Source organism: Sorex araneus, chromosome 11 (assembly GCF_027595985.1).
Source record: "Sorex araneus isolate mSorAra2 chromosome 11, mSorAra2.pri, whole genome shotgun sequence".
NCBI classification, from domain to species: domain Eukaryota; kingdom Metazoa; phylum Chordata; class Mammalia; order Eulipotyphla; family Soricidae; genus Sorex; species Sorex araneus.
In genome coordinates this window covers 17145741-17161302 of record NC_073312.1, presented here as the reverse complement: position 1 = coordinate 17161302, position 15562 = coordinate 17145741, and the positions used below count along the sequence as shown (strand labels likewise).

General features: G+C 47.8%; 1 protein-coding gene across 4 annotated transcripts in view; it reads right to left on the bottom strand.

The window, feature by feature from the left end:
- Window positions 1–5955: 5955 nt before the first annotated feature.
- Window positions 5956–15562, bottom strand: part of XPNPEP1 (X-prolyl aminopeptidase 1) — a 49636-nt gene continuing 40029 nt past the window's right edge. For all 4 annotated transcript variants that reach the window (XM_004611931.3, XM_055119447.1, XM_055119448.1 and 1 more), the window contains 7 exons: window positions 15063–15134; window positions 14211–14271; window positions 12335–12404; window positions 11267–11440; window positions 10027–10103; window positions 8037–8135; window positions 5956–6504 (listed from right to left, as the gene is read on the bottom strand). In XM_004611931.3, the coding sequence (XP_004611988.2) occupies window positions 6376–6504; window positions 8037–8135; window positions 10027–10103; window positions 11267–11440; window positions 12335–12404; window positions 14211–14271; window positions 15063–15134 (682 nt within the window). In that variant the 3' untranslated portion in view covers window positions 5956–6375. The remainder of the gene's footprint in view (window positions 6505–8036; window positions 8136–10026; window positions 10104–11266; window positions 11441–12334; window positions 12405–14210; window positions 14272–15062; window positions 15135–15562) is intronic.

Genomic DNA, 15562 nt, shown 5'->3' with positions numbered 1-15562 from the left:
CCCTGACGAGTGTCTGGGCGGGAGGGACTCTTGAGGGGGACATGTCTCTCCTGACCCAGTCAGGGCTTGTTTTCAGTCCGTTTTTGTGGAGTCAACGTTCCCTCCTCTCCTCCCTGAATCATGGGCTGGTGTCTAACTCTAAGAACCGCAGCCGAGGAGCTCCCAAGGCTCCTCACCAGGATTTGCTGAGTCTCTGGTCGACCCTCAGGGACGCCGGCTCAGCTCTCTCCAAAGAGCCACACTGCCATCTGCTGGCAGCTCGTTCTGCTGGGCTGCTCTGTAGGTGGTTGCTGCAAAATCCCAAAAAATCCCCCGAAACCCAGAGAAACAGACTCTCTGGCAGCTGTGGAAGCCACACGCCCTCCCCTGGGGTCTTCCAAGCATCTCCCAGGATTCAGCAGCCTTTTTCTCAAAACCTTTCTCTTGCTCAGAAATGTGTGATTGGGGTGGGGGTGGGGGGGTGGAGCGATAGCACAGCTGGTAGGGCGTTTGCCTTGCACACAGCCGACAGGGGTTCGATTCCCAGCATCCTATATGGTCCTCTGAGCACCGCCAGGAGTGACCCCTGAGTGCAGAGCCAGGAGTAACCCCTGTGCATTGCCGGGTGTGACCCAAAGAGCAAAAAAAAAAAAAAAAAAAAGGAAGAAAAAAGAAAAAGAAAGAAATGTGTGATCAGTACCTACTCGGGCCCTGGGCAAGTTTGTCCGTCACTAACCCTCAGGGCAAAACTGGAAGCAGAGGTGAGTGAAAGAAGCAGACCAGAACCCCCTTGGGGCTGCGCCACTGTCCCAGATCACAGCACCCGGGTAGGCTCGGTCTGGTTTTTCTATAATTGAGGGCTTGGATGAAGTTATGAAATTTGCTTATTAAGTGGATGGTCCTGGAGAGTATCATGCTAAGTGTAATGAGTCAGAAAGAGAGGGACAGACATAGAAGGACTGCCCTCATTGGTGGAATATAAAATAACATAATAGGAGAATGACATGAAAAGACAGTAGACGCAAGGACCAGGAAGATTGCTCCATAGTTGGAAGCCAGCCTCATGAGCTGGGGGAGGAGGCAGCTGGAATAGAGACGAGATCACCAAGTCAATGACGGTTGGAGGAATTGTTCGGGATGGAAGATGTGTGCTAAAAGTAGATAAAGGACCAAACGTGATAACCTCTTCATATCTATATTGCAAACTATAGTGCCCAAAAGTAGAGAGAGTATGGGAGAATTTGTCTGCCATGGAGGCAGGGGGAGGGCTGGAAAGGGGGGGGCTATACTGGGGACATTGGTGGTGGAGCATGTGCACTGGTAGGGGGATGGGTGGTCTATCATTATATGACTGAAACTCAAACGTGGAAGTTTTGTAACTGTATCTCACGGTGATTCAATAATAATAAAAAAAAATAATGAGGACGTGGGGTGTTCTACATCTGACAACTCAGACACAAGCTGCACCTGTGCAAAAACCTTCTTCACGCAATCTACAGAGAAGCGCCAGCCTGTGTCTCATCTCACTTTGATGAGGCATGTGCATTTTTTTTTCCTCCATCAAATGACAACTTTAAAGAAATACACATGGGTCAGAGAGACGGCTCGATGGGTCGGAGCACACGCTCTGGGTCCGTGGGCTCAGGGTCCGTCTCTGGCCCTGCACAGTCCCCTCAGCCGGGCAACCCTAGGGCACCGCGCTGCAAATAGCGCCTGAGCCCCAGGTGACCCAAATCTCTCCCTTCCCACCCCAAAAAAGGCGATTCAGATTGAAGTCATGGGTGCAAACACTCAGTTGACATTTGGGGGCAGATGCTATAGGAGACTCCTCATTGTCCTCACACCCGAATGACAAGATGACACCACTACCCGCGCTTTGCAGAGAAGAGCAGAGGCTCAGCAAGGTTGTGTTCTCAGCTAACGCCTCACAGCTAGGACACGCTGTTCCCTGCTGTGGAAGCATGTTCCAAACCTCTGCATCAGCCTGCTTTTCACACGCCACTTCTCTAAACGGAAAAAAATCAAGATTTTTCTTAGTAAGAAAAAGAATTTCCAGAGCCAAAAAGATAACGCAGGAGCTGTTTGCCTTCCACACAGCTGACCACAATTCAAATCTCAGCATCACAGCCTCCCGAACCCACCTGGCGTGATGCCTGAGCGGAGTCAGGAGGAAGCCCTGAGCATCACCAGGTGTGGCCCCCTTGCTCCCCAGAAAGAGGAAAGCAAAGAAAAAGAAATCCCCTTTTAAATAAAAATATTTATACATTGGAAAGCAACCAAAAGATGACTGCATTAAATATATATATTCAGTTATACAAATAAATTAAGCTATGAAATCACAAAGACATGAATGAATGAATCCTGAATGTTTAAATATTTAACTTAAGTCTATTTGAATAAATATACATATTGTGTGATTCCACTTATGTGAGTCTAGAAAAAAAAAAGACTATGAAAACAGTGCAAAGGTCAGCAGGAGCCAGGAGCCAAGGGAAGCCTGAAATTGGGACATCTGGGTGAAGAAGGTGGTGGAACTGTTTAGGGGATGCTATCACTGTGGAAACATGAAGGTCTGTACTGACCCAAACCCACTGAGCCTTTCAACACAGAGTGAACTTTAATGGGTGCAAAGACATTAAGGAAGTCAAAGGAATCCCAAGATGTGACACAGGATGAGTCCATCTCATTGAATTGAAATGTAGTGTTGACATAGGTAACTTTGGCAAGGAGTCAAGTACAAACAACCATCACAAAGAAACTGCACAGTGATCCCTTCTCTATTCCATCTGCCTTCTCCCCTCCGCTCATGAAGCAGTCTTCCAGCTATGGGGCAATCCTCCTGGCCTTTGTATCTACTGTCCTTGGGTGTCAGCCTCATGTGATGTTATTCTATACTCCACAAATGAGTGCAGTCCTTCTATGTCTGTCCCTCTCTTTCTGGCTCATTTCACTTAGCATCATACTCTCCATGTCTATCCATTTATAAGCAACTTTCATGACTTCATCTCTCCTAACAGCTGCATAGTATTCCATAGAGTAGATGTACCAAAGTTTCTTTAACCAGTCATCTGTTCTAGGGCACTTGGGTTGTTTCCATATTTTGGCTATTGTGAACAGTGCTGCAATGAATATATAGGTACAGATGTTATTTCTACTGTGCTTTTTTGCATCCTCGGGATATATTCCCAGAAAGTTCATATCTCATGATGATTCAATAAAATTTAAAAAAGAAAAAGAAACTGCAGAGAAACCCTGCACTCGAGTTGATTGTTTCCTTCCATGCTGCAGATTGGCAATCCTGACACTGCTGGACATGTACCCTGGGGTTGAATAAAAGGAGGGGAGAGACTAGGAGTCTCCCTATTGCTGTGGGAACTGACACACAAGCCAGGAGGGGACAGGAATTGAGGCTGGTTGGACACAAGAGTACATCTGTTTGCATCCACACAGTTAATTTCAGACGGAAACATGATTCCTAGCTTCTAGGAAATGAATTACTGAATTATCAGTCACCCACTTCTTCTTCCCTCCGCCAGCCTGTTACCTATATCTATCCCTCAAGAGCTGAGTGCTCAAGCAACCAGAAAGATATCACAAAGTGCTCATGCTTAACGGGTATAAACTCCCAGCTGCTGTGTCCCTCAACACAGCCATACAACCTCAGGAAAAGTAGAGCAATAGCAGCTAGTTTTTAATTAAAAACTACATTACATTTTCGGGGCTGGAGCAATAGCACAGTGGGTAGGGTGTTTGCCTTGCACGCAGCCGACCCGAGTTCGATTCCCAGCATCCCATATAGTCCCCTGAGCACCGCCAGGAGTAATTCCTGAGTGTAGAGCCAGGCGTAACCCCTGTGCATTGCCAGGTGTGACCCAAAAAGAAAAAAAAAATACATTACATTTTCTAGAAAATAGCAAAATTGTCCCTCAGCACAATTGGCCTCTCACACTGGATCAGACAACTGTCAGTGGTGGCAGCTCGGTGCCAGACGGGGCCCCGGGGCTGACTCGGGGCTGACGGGATGGTGGGACAAGGCAGTCAGCTCGAGGTTTCCTGGCCAATAGCCCACACCTGGACTCTACCGTGAATCCTGTCTTGAACTTAGAACTTCCCAAGAGACAAAGTGAGCCTGACAAATGAGATCAACTCCCTTGGAGTTTTCCATAAATTTAACCTATTTCTTTTGACTTGAAAGTTAAGAAGAACTGTTCTTTGACCCACATCTCCCCCACTTCCGAGTTCCTCACATGAGTTTTAGTTTGATCCTCAGTCTTTCTGGGACCATCTTGTCTAGTTTATATCCCCTGGACTTGTTGCCAAGATGTGCAGGTCCAGGCACTGGCACCAGGAAACATCCCTTCTTGGGTCAGAGCCAATTAAATCAAACTTGCTCTGAGGCTGCCTTGGGGAGTGACAGGCTCAACAGCCTGATGAACAAACAGTGGAGTTGCCGTCACAGTTGACTTACGATCTGTTTAAAACTCCAGATCAACTGCTTTTCTCTGCTCCCAGTTCCCGAGAGGGGGAAACCTTCCGCTATCAGAGAGACAAAATGAATTCCTTTAGCGGGATGATGAATGAGAAACGTGATTAATATGTTCCATCATTTGAGGAGAAACTTCTAAGGCCAATATTTTGAAATACGTTATGAAGATGAACAAGTGCAAATCAAGGGTATTCAGGAATTAATATTTGCTGGATCACAAAATTATTGCTCCTCTGCTTTCCTGGCCTTGTTACAAACTTAACCCGAGAACTAACCATGGATCTTGCGTCCTTCCACAGAGCACGCTAGAGTCTCTGATCCTTGACTCCAAGGGAGAGGAGGAGTGTTGGTGCTGTCCATTTTAATCTACCCCATTAGTAAAATTGTGTTGCCTGGTTCTGAACGGGAAATACATATTGGCTTATTGCATGTTCTGTGTCCCAAGCTAAAGCAATGGGCATTGCCAACTATGCTTTGGTGAATGATCAAAGGATTAAACATATTTCTCTTTTAAAAATATAATTATTTAATGATACTATTTTTTGTTTGGGGACCACACCTAGCAAGAGCTTAGGGTGTACTCCCCACTCTGTGCTCAGTGCTCATCCCTGACAGTGCTTACGGTTTAGGTGTTTATAGTTTAGTCTCGCCAACCCCCTAATGAGATTACATTTTAAAGAATATAGGCACACAATGGAACAGCCTAGTCATTAAAAATGTCATCTAGAGCTACCAGTAGGGGAAAAAAAAGAAAGAAAAGAACGGCCCAGATTGATTTACCTAGTATTGAAGGGAGTGGCCTCCAGAACCTCTGAACAATGCTTACATGACCCTGCCCTGCAAAAAGCAAATATTGTATATATATATATATATATATATATATATATATACATATATATATATAGTGATCCAATGTGTGTGTATGTGATTTATGTACAAGTGTATCCATATTCTTTGGTAAATATACAACCACTCTTGCAAATACACACTCACCCATTAAGTATGTACTTATACTGAAACATACTCAAATACACTATTACTTAATACTAAATACAAAAAATTCTAAATATATAAAAATATACAGAAAAAGTAAATTGAAAAAATCAACACATCACAGATAATAGTGGTTATATCTCCAAAACATGTCTTAGATCGTTTCCTAAAGAGACCTAACACAAGAATTTGCATATAAATGGTTGCATGGGATATGGTCTCCAGAAATCCTGGTGGATGAAAAGGAAAGTGAAAGGAACAAGGAAAAATATGCAATGGCAGCTAATTCTAATTAAAAAATACATTGCATTTTCTAGAAAATAGCAAAAAGAGGCTTATAATGCAGCCAGCAAGCTTATAGGGAGCCAGGACCTCTCCCTAGAGGGCACATGTCACCTAGAGGACATCTGCCACCCACCGAGGCCACTAACCTGGATGTCAGTTCATCAGACACACCGCATGGAAGTGCCCCAAGGAAAGAGCCAGTGGAGACCAAGAACGTTTTGACATTTTATTCGCTGATCATAAATACGGTCTCATAAGCAGTGAGGTGATCATGAAGAATGGACTAGCACCTGGAACGTGACCGTCGCAGAGAATTCTTTACTTCACCCTCGTGGGCCGGAGAACTCTCTGTGGCTGCTCGACATCTCCTGGACCAAGTGTTCGGCCCTATGGGGACCTGCCTTCTGCTGCAGCGATTTTATTTGTGGCTCGCGTCCCCAATTTTCTTTTTTTTTTTAAAAAAATCATCAAAGATCAAGTATTTGCAAGAAAATAGGAAAGAGGATAAAACTATTCCCGGGTCTTTTCAAAGAAAAGAGGGAGGAAGGGGAGGAGGGGAGAGAAGGACCATCCAGGGTCGCCCACAGCCTTCCTTTCTCCAGAGCATTGAGGAGCCGACCCGGGCGGGTGCGTTAGTGCTGTTTGGAGATGGGCTGTGTCTCTCGGATGAGCCACTCCAGGGCTTCGTGGCGACCCTGCTTCTGCAGCTCCGCACCGATCACATCCCGGCAGGTCTGGTGGTAGTTGTTGAGCCAGTCGCACTGCGAGGGGACGAAACACAGAGAAACACAGAGCTGAGATGACTGCTGGGCACCCGCAAACACCCCACAGCAAGTCCTGGCTCGGGGCTTTGGACAGCAGCACCCCTGGAAGCCACGCTCACGGGAGATGGGGCAGGTGCAGACGTGCCTTGGGTGGGGGCGTGGATCCACGAGGGGCAACGCGGAAGCCATAAACGGCTGGGTTTGCTCCTCTGGGCGGCCCTGAAGGCCACACTGAAGCAATTTACCCAGAGGACATAATCCGTTCTCTTCACTGTCTAATTAAGGAGGGCTGGACCGGACCCCCCCCCCCACACACACACACCCCAATGCAACGAGGCTGGGGAGAAGGGTTTGTCAGCCGCCGTCTGAGAAGGCAGTGTTCTGGGAAGAGCGGTGCCCCTAGGGGCTACGGCCGGGACCAATACTAAAGTCCAGCCAGGTGTCACAAGGAGGCAGGAAAGCAAACAGACAGGTGGTGTTGACAACTGGTTCGGACCCAGCCAGGGCTCCAACTCCCCACTGATAAGACCCTCCTAATACCTGCCGAGGCTTGGTTCTCAGCAAGCAAAATGCTGAGTCCCTAGCAAGGCCGGGCAGGGTTACAAGGGGGTCACTGCCCGAAACTGCTCAGCAGAGAAGGGAACAGCAGCAGGCAACCTGGGGGACACAGCAAAAACTCCCAGGGCACGTTTGGATTGGGGGAGAGGAAGGGAGGAGGCGGGGACCACAGCAGCTGGGTCCATAGCCTCCCGCGCCCCTGCTCAGTTAAAAGGAAGCCCTCTGCTGCCATCAGGTGACAAATGAAGGAATTGCAGAGCCAGCCCCCACACTGTGAAGTATTTCATCACGCTTTGGAGACTTGGCTCCTTGTTTCACTCATCTTTTGTGCAATCCAAGAAAACCATCGGGTCAGTGGGATCAGCAACAGCCGCGCGCACACACACACACACACACACACACACACACACAAACACACACACACATTTCACTCATCTTTTGTGCAATCCAAGAAAACCATCGGGTCAGTGGAATCAGCAACAGCTGCGTGCACGCACACAAACACACACACACAAACACACACCTCCCCCCCAAGAAAACCATTGGGTCAGTGGCATCAGCAACAGCTGCATGCGTGCATGCATGCACACACACACACACACACACACACACACACACACACACACACACACACCCCTTCCCCCCCAATTGGGTCAGTGGGATCGGTCACACACACACACACACACACACACACACACACACACACACACACACACACACACAGACGGCTGTTTTGTGGGGAAAATACCTGACCCATGTTTGCTCAAGGTGGCTCAGTGCAGCTCCAGCTCCTGCCTCCTCTTGCTCCCCCACAAGCACTGACACTCTTTCCACCCACAAACTCTACTGGGGGTGGGATGGGAGCAGAGTTCTCAATCAGAATAAGGAGGCAGAGAAATGCCGGGTGGCTCTTCGCCGCCAGCCCTGAGCACATGCGAGCCCTCTGCCCCCTTCCAAGTCGGGCTCGTTACCTCTTTGTCCGTGAGAGCATCCACATCTATCATTTTGGTCTGTATCGGAACCAGAGTCAGAGGCTCAAAGGTCAGGCTCCCCCGGTTATTGAAATTGTACTGTGGAAGAAGGAAGAACAGGATGCGTTGATGCCCCTTCGCCACGATAAGTCCCCATGAGGGCGACCCCACCAGCCCCCAGAGCCCGCTGTCACCAGGAATGAGGAAGTGTGAGCCGTTCACCATTCTGAGCAGGCCCAGGAGGCCTGAGGGGCACACCTGATGCCACCTCCGAGAGATTGTCACCTGTGCTAACGGCCCGTGCCACCAGGTAGAGCCCAGCAGAGGCTACAGCTGTGCTCTCAGCTGCAGGTTCACAGGCTAAAGGCTTCTGAGACAAGAGGCAGGGGTGCGAGTGAGGGCCAGGCTCGGGGCTCAGAGCATCTCTGGTTTTGCTTCTCAAAACTCTGCTAAGGTAGAGGGCCCCCAGGTCTTTGTTTCCCCAACAATCAATCACACGTTGTGACTTGAGCCAAGTTGCCAAATGCATCAGGCACCAGCAAGTCGGCTGTCTCATGTGTAATGAACACAGGAGGGTGCTGGGCTCCTCTCCCTGGCACGGTCTTTGCTGGGAGTTGACTTGAGGAGGATTTCATCAAGAACACTGACTGGGGGCGTGGTGGGGGTTTGACTTAAAGAACTGGAGCACACGCTGGGCTGCTCGGTGTCCAGGTGTCCACGGAACCCTTGCTTCAATCCCTGGCACAGCACGGCCTCTCCAGTACCAGCAAGGTGCAGCCAAGGCGATCCCCAGAACCACTAGTGAGGCCCAAGCCAACCCAAGAAAGAACACTAACTTTAATTTGGGATAGGAGAGTGGATCCCTGTGCCAACCTCCCGGAAGACCTTAAGTTCATTTCCTCGAACTGTCCAATTGTCATAACCATCAACGGGAGGTTATGCCTAGCATCCACCACCTACCACCCACCACCTACTGTAAATAACTGATGCTAGGCACATCTGGGGGTAAGACAATTGTCACTGCGTTACCTGTGGGCCTGGGCCAGGGGATAACTCAAGTTTCCTCCACTACTGTAGCAGATAAACCAAAGACTTGGTTCATTCTGGGGCCAAAATAAAGTCTGTTCTCTGATATTGAAGGCTTCCCTGGGAATTGCTCTCTTTTGCAAAAGCAGAAAGAAATCCCTCATTGAACTGGGACCCAAAACCAGAATCCATGGAGCCTTAGGCATGACGGGATTAGAGGCGTTCGCTGAACAGTTTGCAGGGATTCTGGCCTAGGGTCTGGGAAATGCCTTTAAAGAAGCATTCCCCAGGCTGGAGCGATAATACAGCAGGTAGGGCATTTGCCTTGCACGTGGCCGACCTGCGTTCGATCCCCAGCATCCCATACAGTCTGCTGAGCACTTCCAGGAGTAATTACTGAAGGGAAAGCCAGGGGTAACCCCTGAGCATCACTGGGTGGGACCCAAAAACAATGCAAAATAAATAAAATAATAAGGAAGCCTCCCCCAGCAAGAGGATCACCAACACGGTGCCTCTCTAGCAATCTCAAGACCTCCAACCCATCATCCCTCCATTCCGGTTGTGGGTCCCAGTTGAGTGCTTTCTTCCTGCTTTTGTAAGAGAGCAATTCCCAGGAAAGGCTCCAATATCAGAGATTTGGCCCAGAATGAACAAGGTCTTTGGTTCCAAGCCCAAAGTCTTCATCTTCCCCCACTGAAGAATAAAGAAATGTTAAAGATAATACAAACCAAGGGCCAGAGAGATGCACAGTAGAGACGGGGCTTACATGCTGCCCTGCAAACAGCCAACTGTGATCTATCTGCAGCACCCCATGTAGTCCCCAAGCAGGAGCGATCCCTGAGAGCAGAGCCAAGAGTAAGCCCCGAGCACCAAAAAGCACCAAGATATGGGCCTCCCCGCCAAAAAAACAAATAAATAAATAGTTTAAAAGAATTTAAAAATAAAGAAACACAAAATTATTCACCTTGGTCTTCACTGGAACTACCAGGACAACATTCTCAATGCGAATTCCAAAAGCCCCGTCTTCATAGTACCCTGGCTCTGAAACAAAGCAAATCCCAAAATGAGAAGCCATAGACAGTGAGGACAAACATATGCAAGAGGCTTTCACTCCTGGAACAGAGTCCTGCCCTGCCCCAAAGAAAGAGGATTATCAGGTGAAGGCCACTCAGTCGGGGTCCAACAGTCCACAAATACTCCCTGCCCCAAGAGGCCCACCGGAACATCGCACAAGGTGGAGCAGGAGAAGGTCCAAAATCTGTCCTGCAGGGCAACTAGAACAGTCGTGGAGATCGCACATATATCACGGTGTGTGTTCACAAACCTACTGACCTAGGCACTGGGGAATATTCCAAAGTATTTGGTCATGAAATTGGAAAAGGCAATTATTAAATAGGAAAGCAGAATGCAGATCGGTCCAATACAGTCTGAGATTCAAAAAGGAAAAATTTATATAGCTACCTATATTAAAGACCCAAAGCTAACATCAAATATTAAGTCATGTTTCTCCTTGGTGGCTGGATCACAAATGGCTTTCAAATTCTTGTTTGGTTGTTTTGGAGGCCACACCCAGCACTGCTCAGGGCTCACTCCTGGCTCTGCTCTCAGAGATCACTCCTAGCAGGCCTGGGGGTGGGGGGGAACAAAAGGGACTGAACCTGGGTCGGCTGTACATCGGCAAGCATCCGGCCCTCTGGACTATCACTCCAGGCCCTAATTTTCATATTCTTTATACAGTTCTATAGACTCATTCAGTTTGTTGTTAATGATATTAAAATAATTTTCATTTTTATCATCAAAAAAGCTGTTTTAATTAAAAGTAACAGGAAGGAAAAACTATTTCCAAATTTATTTTAGCACTGTGGCTGTTGTCCCGTTGTTCATCGATTTGCTCAAGCGGGAACCAGTAACGTCTCCCTTGTGAGACCTGTTGTTACTGTTTTTGGAATATCAAATACGCCACAGGTAGTTTGCCAGGCTCTGCCAAGTATGGGCGGGATACTCTCGGTGCTTGCTGAGCTCTCTGAGAGGGACAGAGGAATCGAACCCAGGTTGGCTGCGTGCACGGCAAACGCCCTACCCGCTGTGCTATCGCTCCAGTCCAAATTTATTTTAAAATAATAAAATTCTAAGAAACAACAAAGAGCTTTCAAAAGTCATAGGATGCGTGTACACCCTTGTGTATATCGGTGATGGACACCTACCATCAGTGACAATCATGCCAGCTTCCAAGGGCTCATCAGAGAATGTTTTATAACTGATCCCACAAGGACCCTCATGAACATTCAGAAAAGACCCGACACCATGTCCCGTTCCGTGCAGGTAATCCAGGCCAGAATCCCATAAAGCTGAGCGGGCAAAGGAGTCGAGAAGGTGGCCTGGAAGACATATAAAGAACCACTTGACGATATTTGTACAGCACTTTTCAATTTGCAAAGCACTTTAAGAGATTAGATTTATTATGTTTGGCTCCAGAAGGTGAAAGAGACACCAGCAGGAAAAGTTACGGGAGGGTTCAGATTTCAGCCCAGTATAAGGAAGAACTTTCTAACAATCAGAGCTCCTGGGGAGGCCGGTGCCCCAGCCTGCCAGAGCTCGGTCAGAGCCAGGGGCTCGTGTGTCCAGGTGAGGGGACAGCCACCTGCAGCAAACAGGGACTGTGCTGATGACAGAGGAACCTGCCCAGCCCTGGACCCTTATGGGTTCTGAAAAAAAAAAAAAGAGATTCGAACCAGACTGCAAGAGAAGCAGACAGGCAGGGAACTGAAGGACAGCGATGCTCTAGAAGATAGCATGTACCCCCAATTAACTGGGATCAAGGCCCAGGTCTTGATAATTCCCAGGCCAACGAGCCCCACCCGCCGTGCTGAAAGCAAGGAGCGTCTATCTTAACTCAAACTCCCACCAAAAGAAACTGCAATAAGGCCCCTGAGAGGGAGGCAGCGACCCAGGCCTGAAGGGGAGATAGTGGTTATAGTGACTCAGCCCTGGGGCCTTCGGGCCCAACTGCCCTCTCTTAAGAGACACCAAATATCACCCGCCACCATGAGTGTCGCCAAGAGGCACAGTTCTCGGAGCCAACCATCAGCTCCCCAGAGGTCCTCTGAGCTCAGTTAGTGGCTCAGAACCCAGTCCTAGCAGCATTCCTGCCCGTCCAGGCTAGGCCTGAGGTGGGCTGGGGCCCACACAGCAAGTGCTCAGGATTTCTGACTTCCAACCTTGGAGCCTAAGCCAGAAGAAGCAGCTGCCAAAGGACAGAGGGACACACCTACCTTTGGTTCCGGCCGGGAAGATGGCTGCGCTCACAGCTATGTGGCCCTTGAGGACATATGTGAAGCACTCCTGCCAAAGAAAACCCGGGAGGCAATGTTGCAGAACAGGACAGTCATAAACCTTTAGTTTCACAGCCCTTCAGAAAACCTTGCCTCTGGTGGCTTTTTTTTTTTTTTCAGCAATATGAAAGGAAAACAAAAAATAAATAAATAAAAATTTAAAAAGTGAAAAGTAGAAGATTCAGTGGGAAAAGAAGTTTGGTCGTGGAACCAATTCTCCAGGAAATACTTGAAATTCAATTTAGAAACACAGAACTGCCCACGAGATGAGGCTCAGATAGTTCCCTCGCGGAGAACACTCTGACACGCTCTGTGTCTGCCGAGTCTCAGCGGGATGGTGAGGGGTACTGGCTAACACTTGCCAAGGCTCACCGAGCCACTCTCTTTGTCTGGGCATTAAGTCCCACGTTTTGCAAAGGAGGATCTATTGCCACTCCGACTTTGCTGGGAGATGAATTACCAGGCTGGGTCTAGGGAGCAATGTCGGGCCCGGAGGCAGGCCAGCAGTCCTGCCTCTCCAGCTGCGCTCCACACCACCACGCTTGGTAGAACCCTAGTTCCTGCACAAGAACAGTACTTCGGGGGTCAGCGGATGCTGGAGTCAGGACACAACTCCACCCTCATTGATCCGATCCCCGAGCTCTTTACCCAGCCTGGAGAGTTGCCCCAGAGGTGCCTGGACTCAGGGTAAACTCATCTAAGTTTCTGGTGCCTGCAAGTGGAAGTGAGGGACCAAACTAAAAACCTCCCCTGCTGTGTTACTCAGAGGGGCTTCTGGGAAAAACAAATTCACTTGAGATTCAACCAACTTTTACTAAGCAGCAACCATGATCTGGGAACTTACTGGGGCTGGGAAGCTTCAAAACCTGCCATGAGGGGCTGGAGCGATAGCACAGCGGGTAGGGCGTTTGCCTTGCATGCAGCCGACCCGGATTCGATTCCCAGCATCCCATATGGTCCCCCAGCACTGCCAGGAGTAATTCCTGAGTGCAGAGCCAGGAGTAATCCCTGTGTGTCACTGGGTGTGACCCAAAAAGAAAAAAAAAATACAAAAAACCTGCCATAAAGAGCAATTACTTGCAGCCCCCCCCTTTTTTTTGCTTGTTCTAAGTGCTTCCTTCAAGGTCATGGAGCCAGTAAACAGGAGGGATGATCTGAAGTCCCAGAACACTCTTGCTCAGATCAACTGTTTCCTTCTTTCCACACAAAGCTGAAGCTGAGCAGGGAATGTCATTTCAGAGGGTTCCTAGGGTGCTGAGTCTATAAATAGGAACAATGTACTTGCAAAGAGGTGGGGAGGTACCCTCAAAATCCAATCGAGGCTGTTTGACCAGCGTATATTTCATATCCCACTCCCATCCCCACACACTTCCTGACTCAAGAGAAGGCCAAAGGGGCTGGAGCAATGGCACAGCGGGTAGGGCGTTTGCCTTGCACTCGGCCAACCTGGGTTGGATTCCCAGCATTCCATATGGTTCCCTGAGCACCGCCAGGAGTGATTCCTGAGTGCAGAGCCAGAAGTGACCTCTGTGCATCGCCAGGTGTGACCCAAAATGAAAAAACAAAAAAAGAGAGAGAAGGCCAAAACTTTATAAATCTGAATCTGAGCTGCTCTGATCTTAGCAGACAGAATGCTTTCCAATTTCTCTTATAGTCAAATGGATATCATACAATAAATAAGCTTGATTCCACACAGTAATGAGCTATCTGACTATAGTATATCCAACTTTCATTTATTTATGCAACTCCTTTTCATAAAAGCAATGTTCTTCTTAAGAAAGCAGAGAGTCTCCTCAAGTTTTCTTTTCCACTGTACCTTTTCATAGGCCGTGGGGGTACCAAAGTGCATTGTCCGGGTCACATCTGTAGTTCCATCCCTTTCCAAAAGAAAAGACACGTCAGTGTTTTCTGTTATAAAATAAGTTTTTGCTTATACATAAATAAGGAGGATGAGGATGTAAAGAAACTCAAACTCTCATGCACTGTGGCAGACATATAAAATAGGGTGTCACTTCAGAAAACTATCTGAAGTTCCTTAAAAGGACTAAACAAAAAGTTACGTTCTGACCCAGTAATTCAACTCCTATGTATATATCCCCAAAGAATTGAAGACAGATGTCCACGGCAGCATCTTTCACAATACTCAAAGGATAGTATTTGTGGGCAGCCCAACCTACAACTGGGCTGCCCACAAATCCCAACCAAATCTTGATCTCTCCTCTGAGAACCCATTCAAGATGATGATGAAGGCAGCAGGCATCAAAAAAGTAATTCGGGACAATGCCCATTTTTAATTCAATTGCTCAAAATTAACCCCTCACTTTATAAGGTCTGCTGGACATAGAAGGAAGCTGGCGGAGTGTTTATGGTTGGGGGCAGGAGACTTTCCAAGGGTTCTGAAAGATTACTTTCAATTACTTATGAGTATTTGGCAACTTGGTGGCAAGGATTGAACATTTCTGTCAGAGAGTCCTTTGTGAGAGCAATGTGCACAACTGGGCCATTCAATTAAAGGTTAAAGACAAGGCCCAGACACAGAAACGCTTCATTAGTGGCTAGAAAAGAGCAAGATTAGCAGCTGACATTGTAGCTGGAGCCTGGTTTATGCAGCTATGCAACTGTCTTAACCCAGCTAAGTCAAGTTCTAAGGCAGCCCCAATTCACTTACTTGTACTGAGCACCGGAGTCAATGAGATACAGCTCATCAAGCAACAGGGACCTATTCGTCTCACGGACTGGCCTGAGAGAGCAAATTAAAATGAATTATTCCACAAGTGTAAATACTCGGGAGGAGCATATATAAAAGAGCTTCTTGTATTTATTCCTGCCTGTAACTTAGTCTGAAATTATATCAAAATTTAAAGTTACCCAACAAATTATGCCAACCAAGATTAACCTTCTATTATTCAAGACCCCATTCAACTATTTCTCCAATAGACAAAGAGCTGAGGAGAAAGAGGGCTAACGGATTTCTTTATCTCTAGCTCCATTTGTGTCCTGGAACTACAGGGGTTTTTGTGAGATAACTGTAAAGGCTACAAAACTAGTGATCAAGAGATTAGCTATGGGAACAAACCAGTCAGAGAAACAGCAGAGCAGTCTTGAGTCACTTGTCTGAGGGGTCTAAGACAGGGGTCCCTGCAGGTCCCTCACTCTGTCCTGACCTAC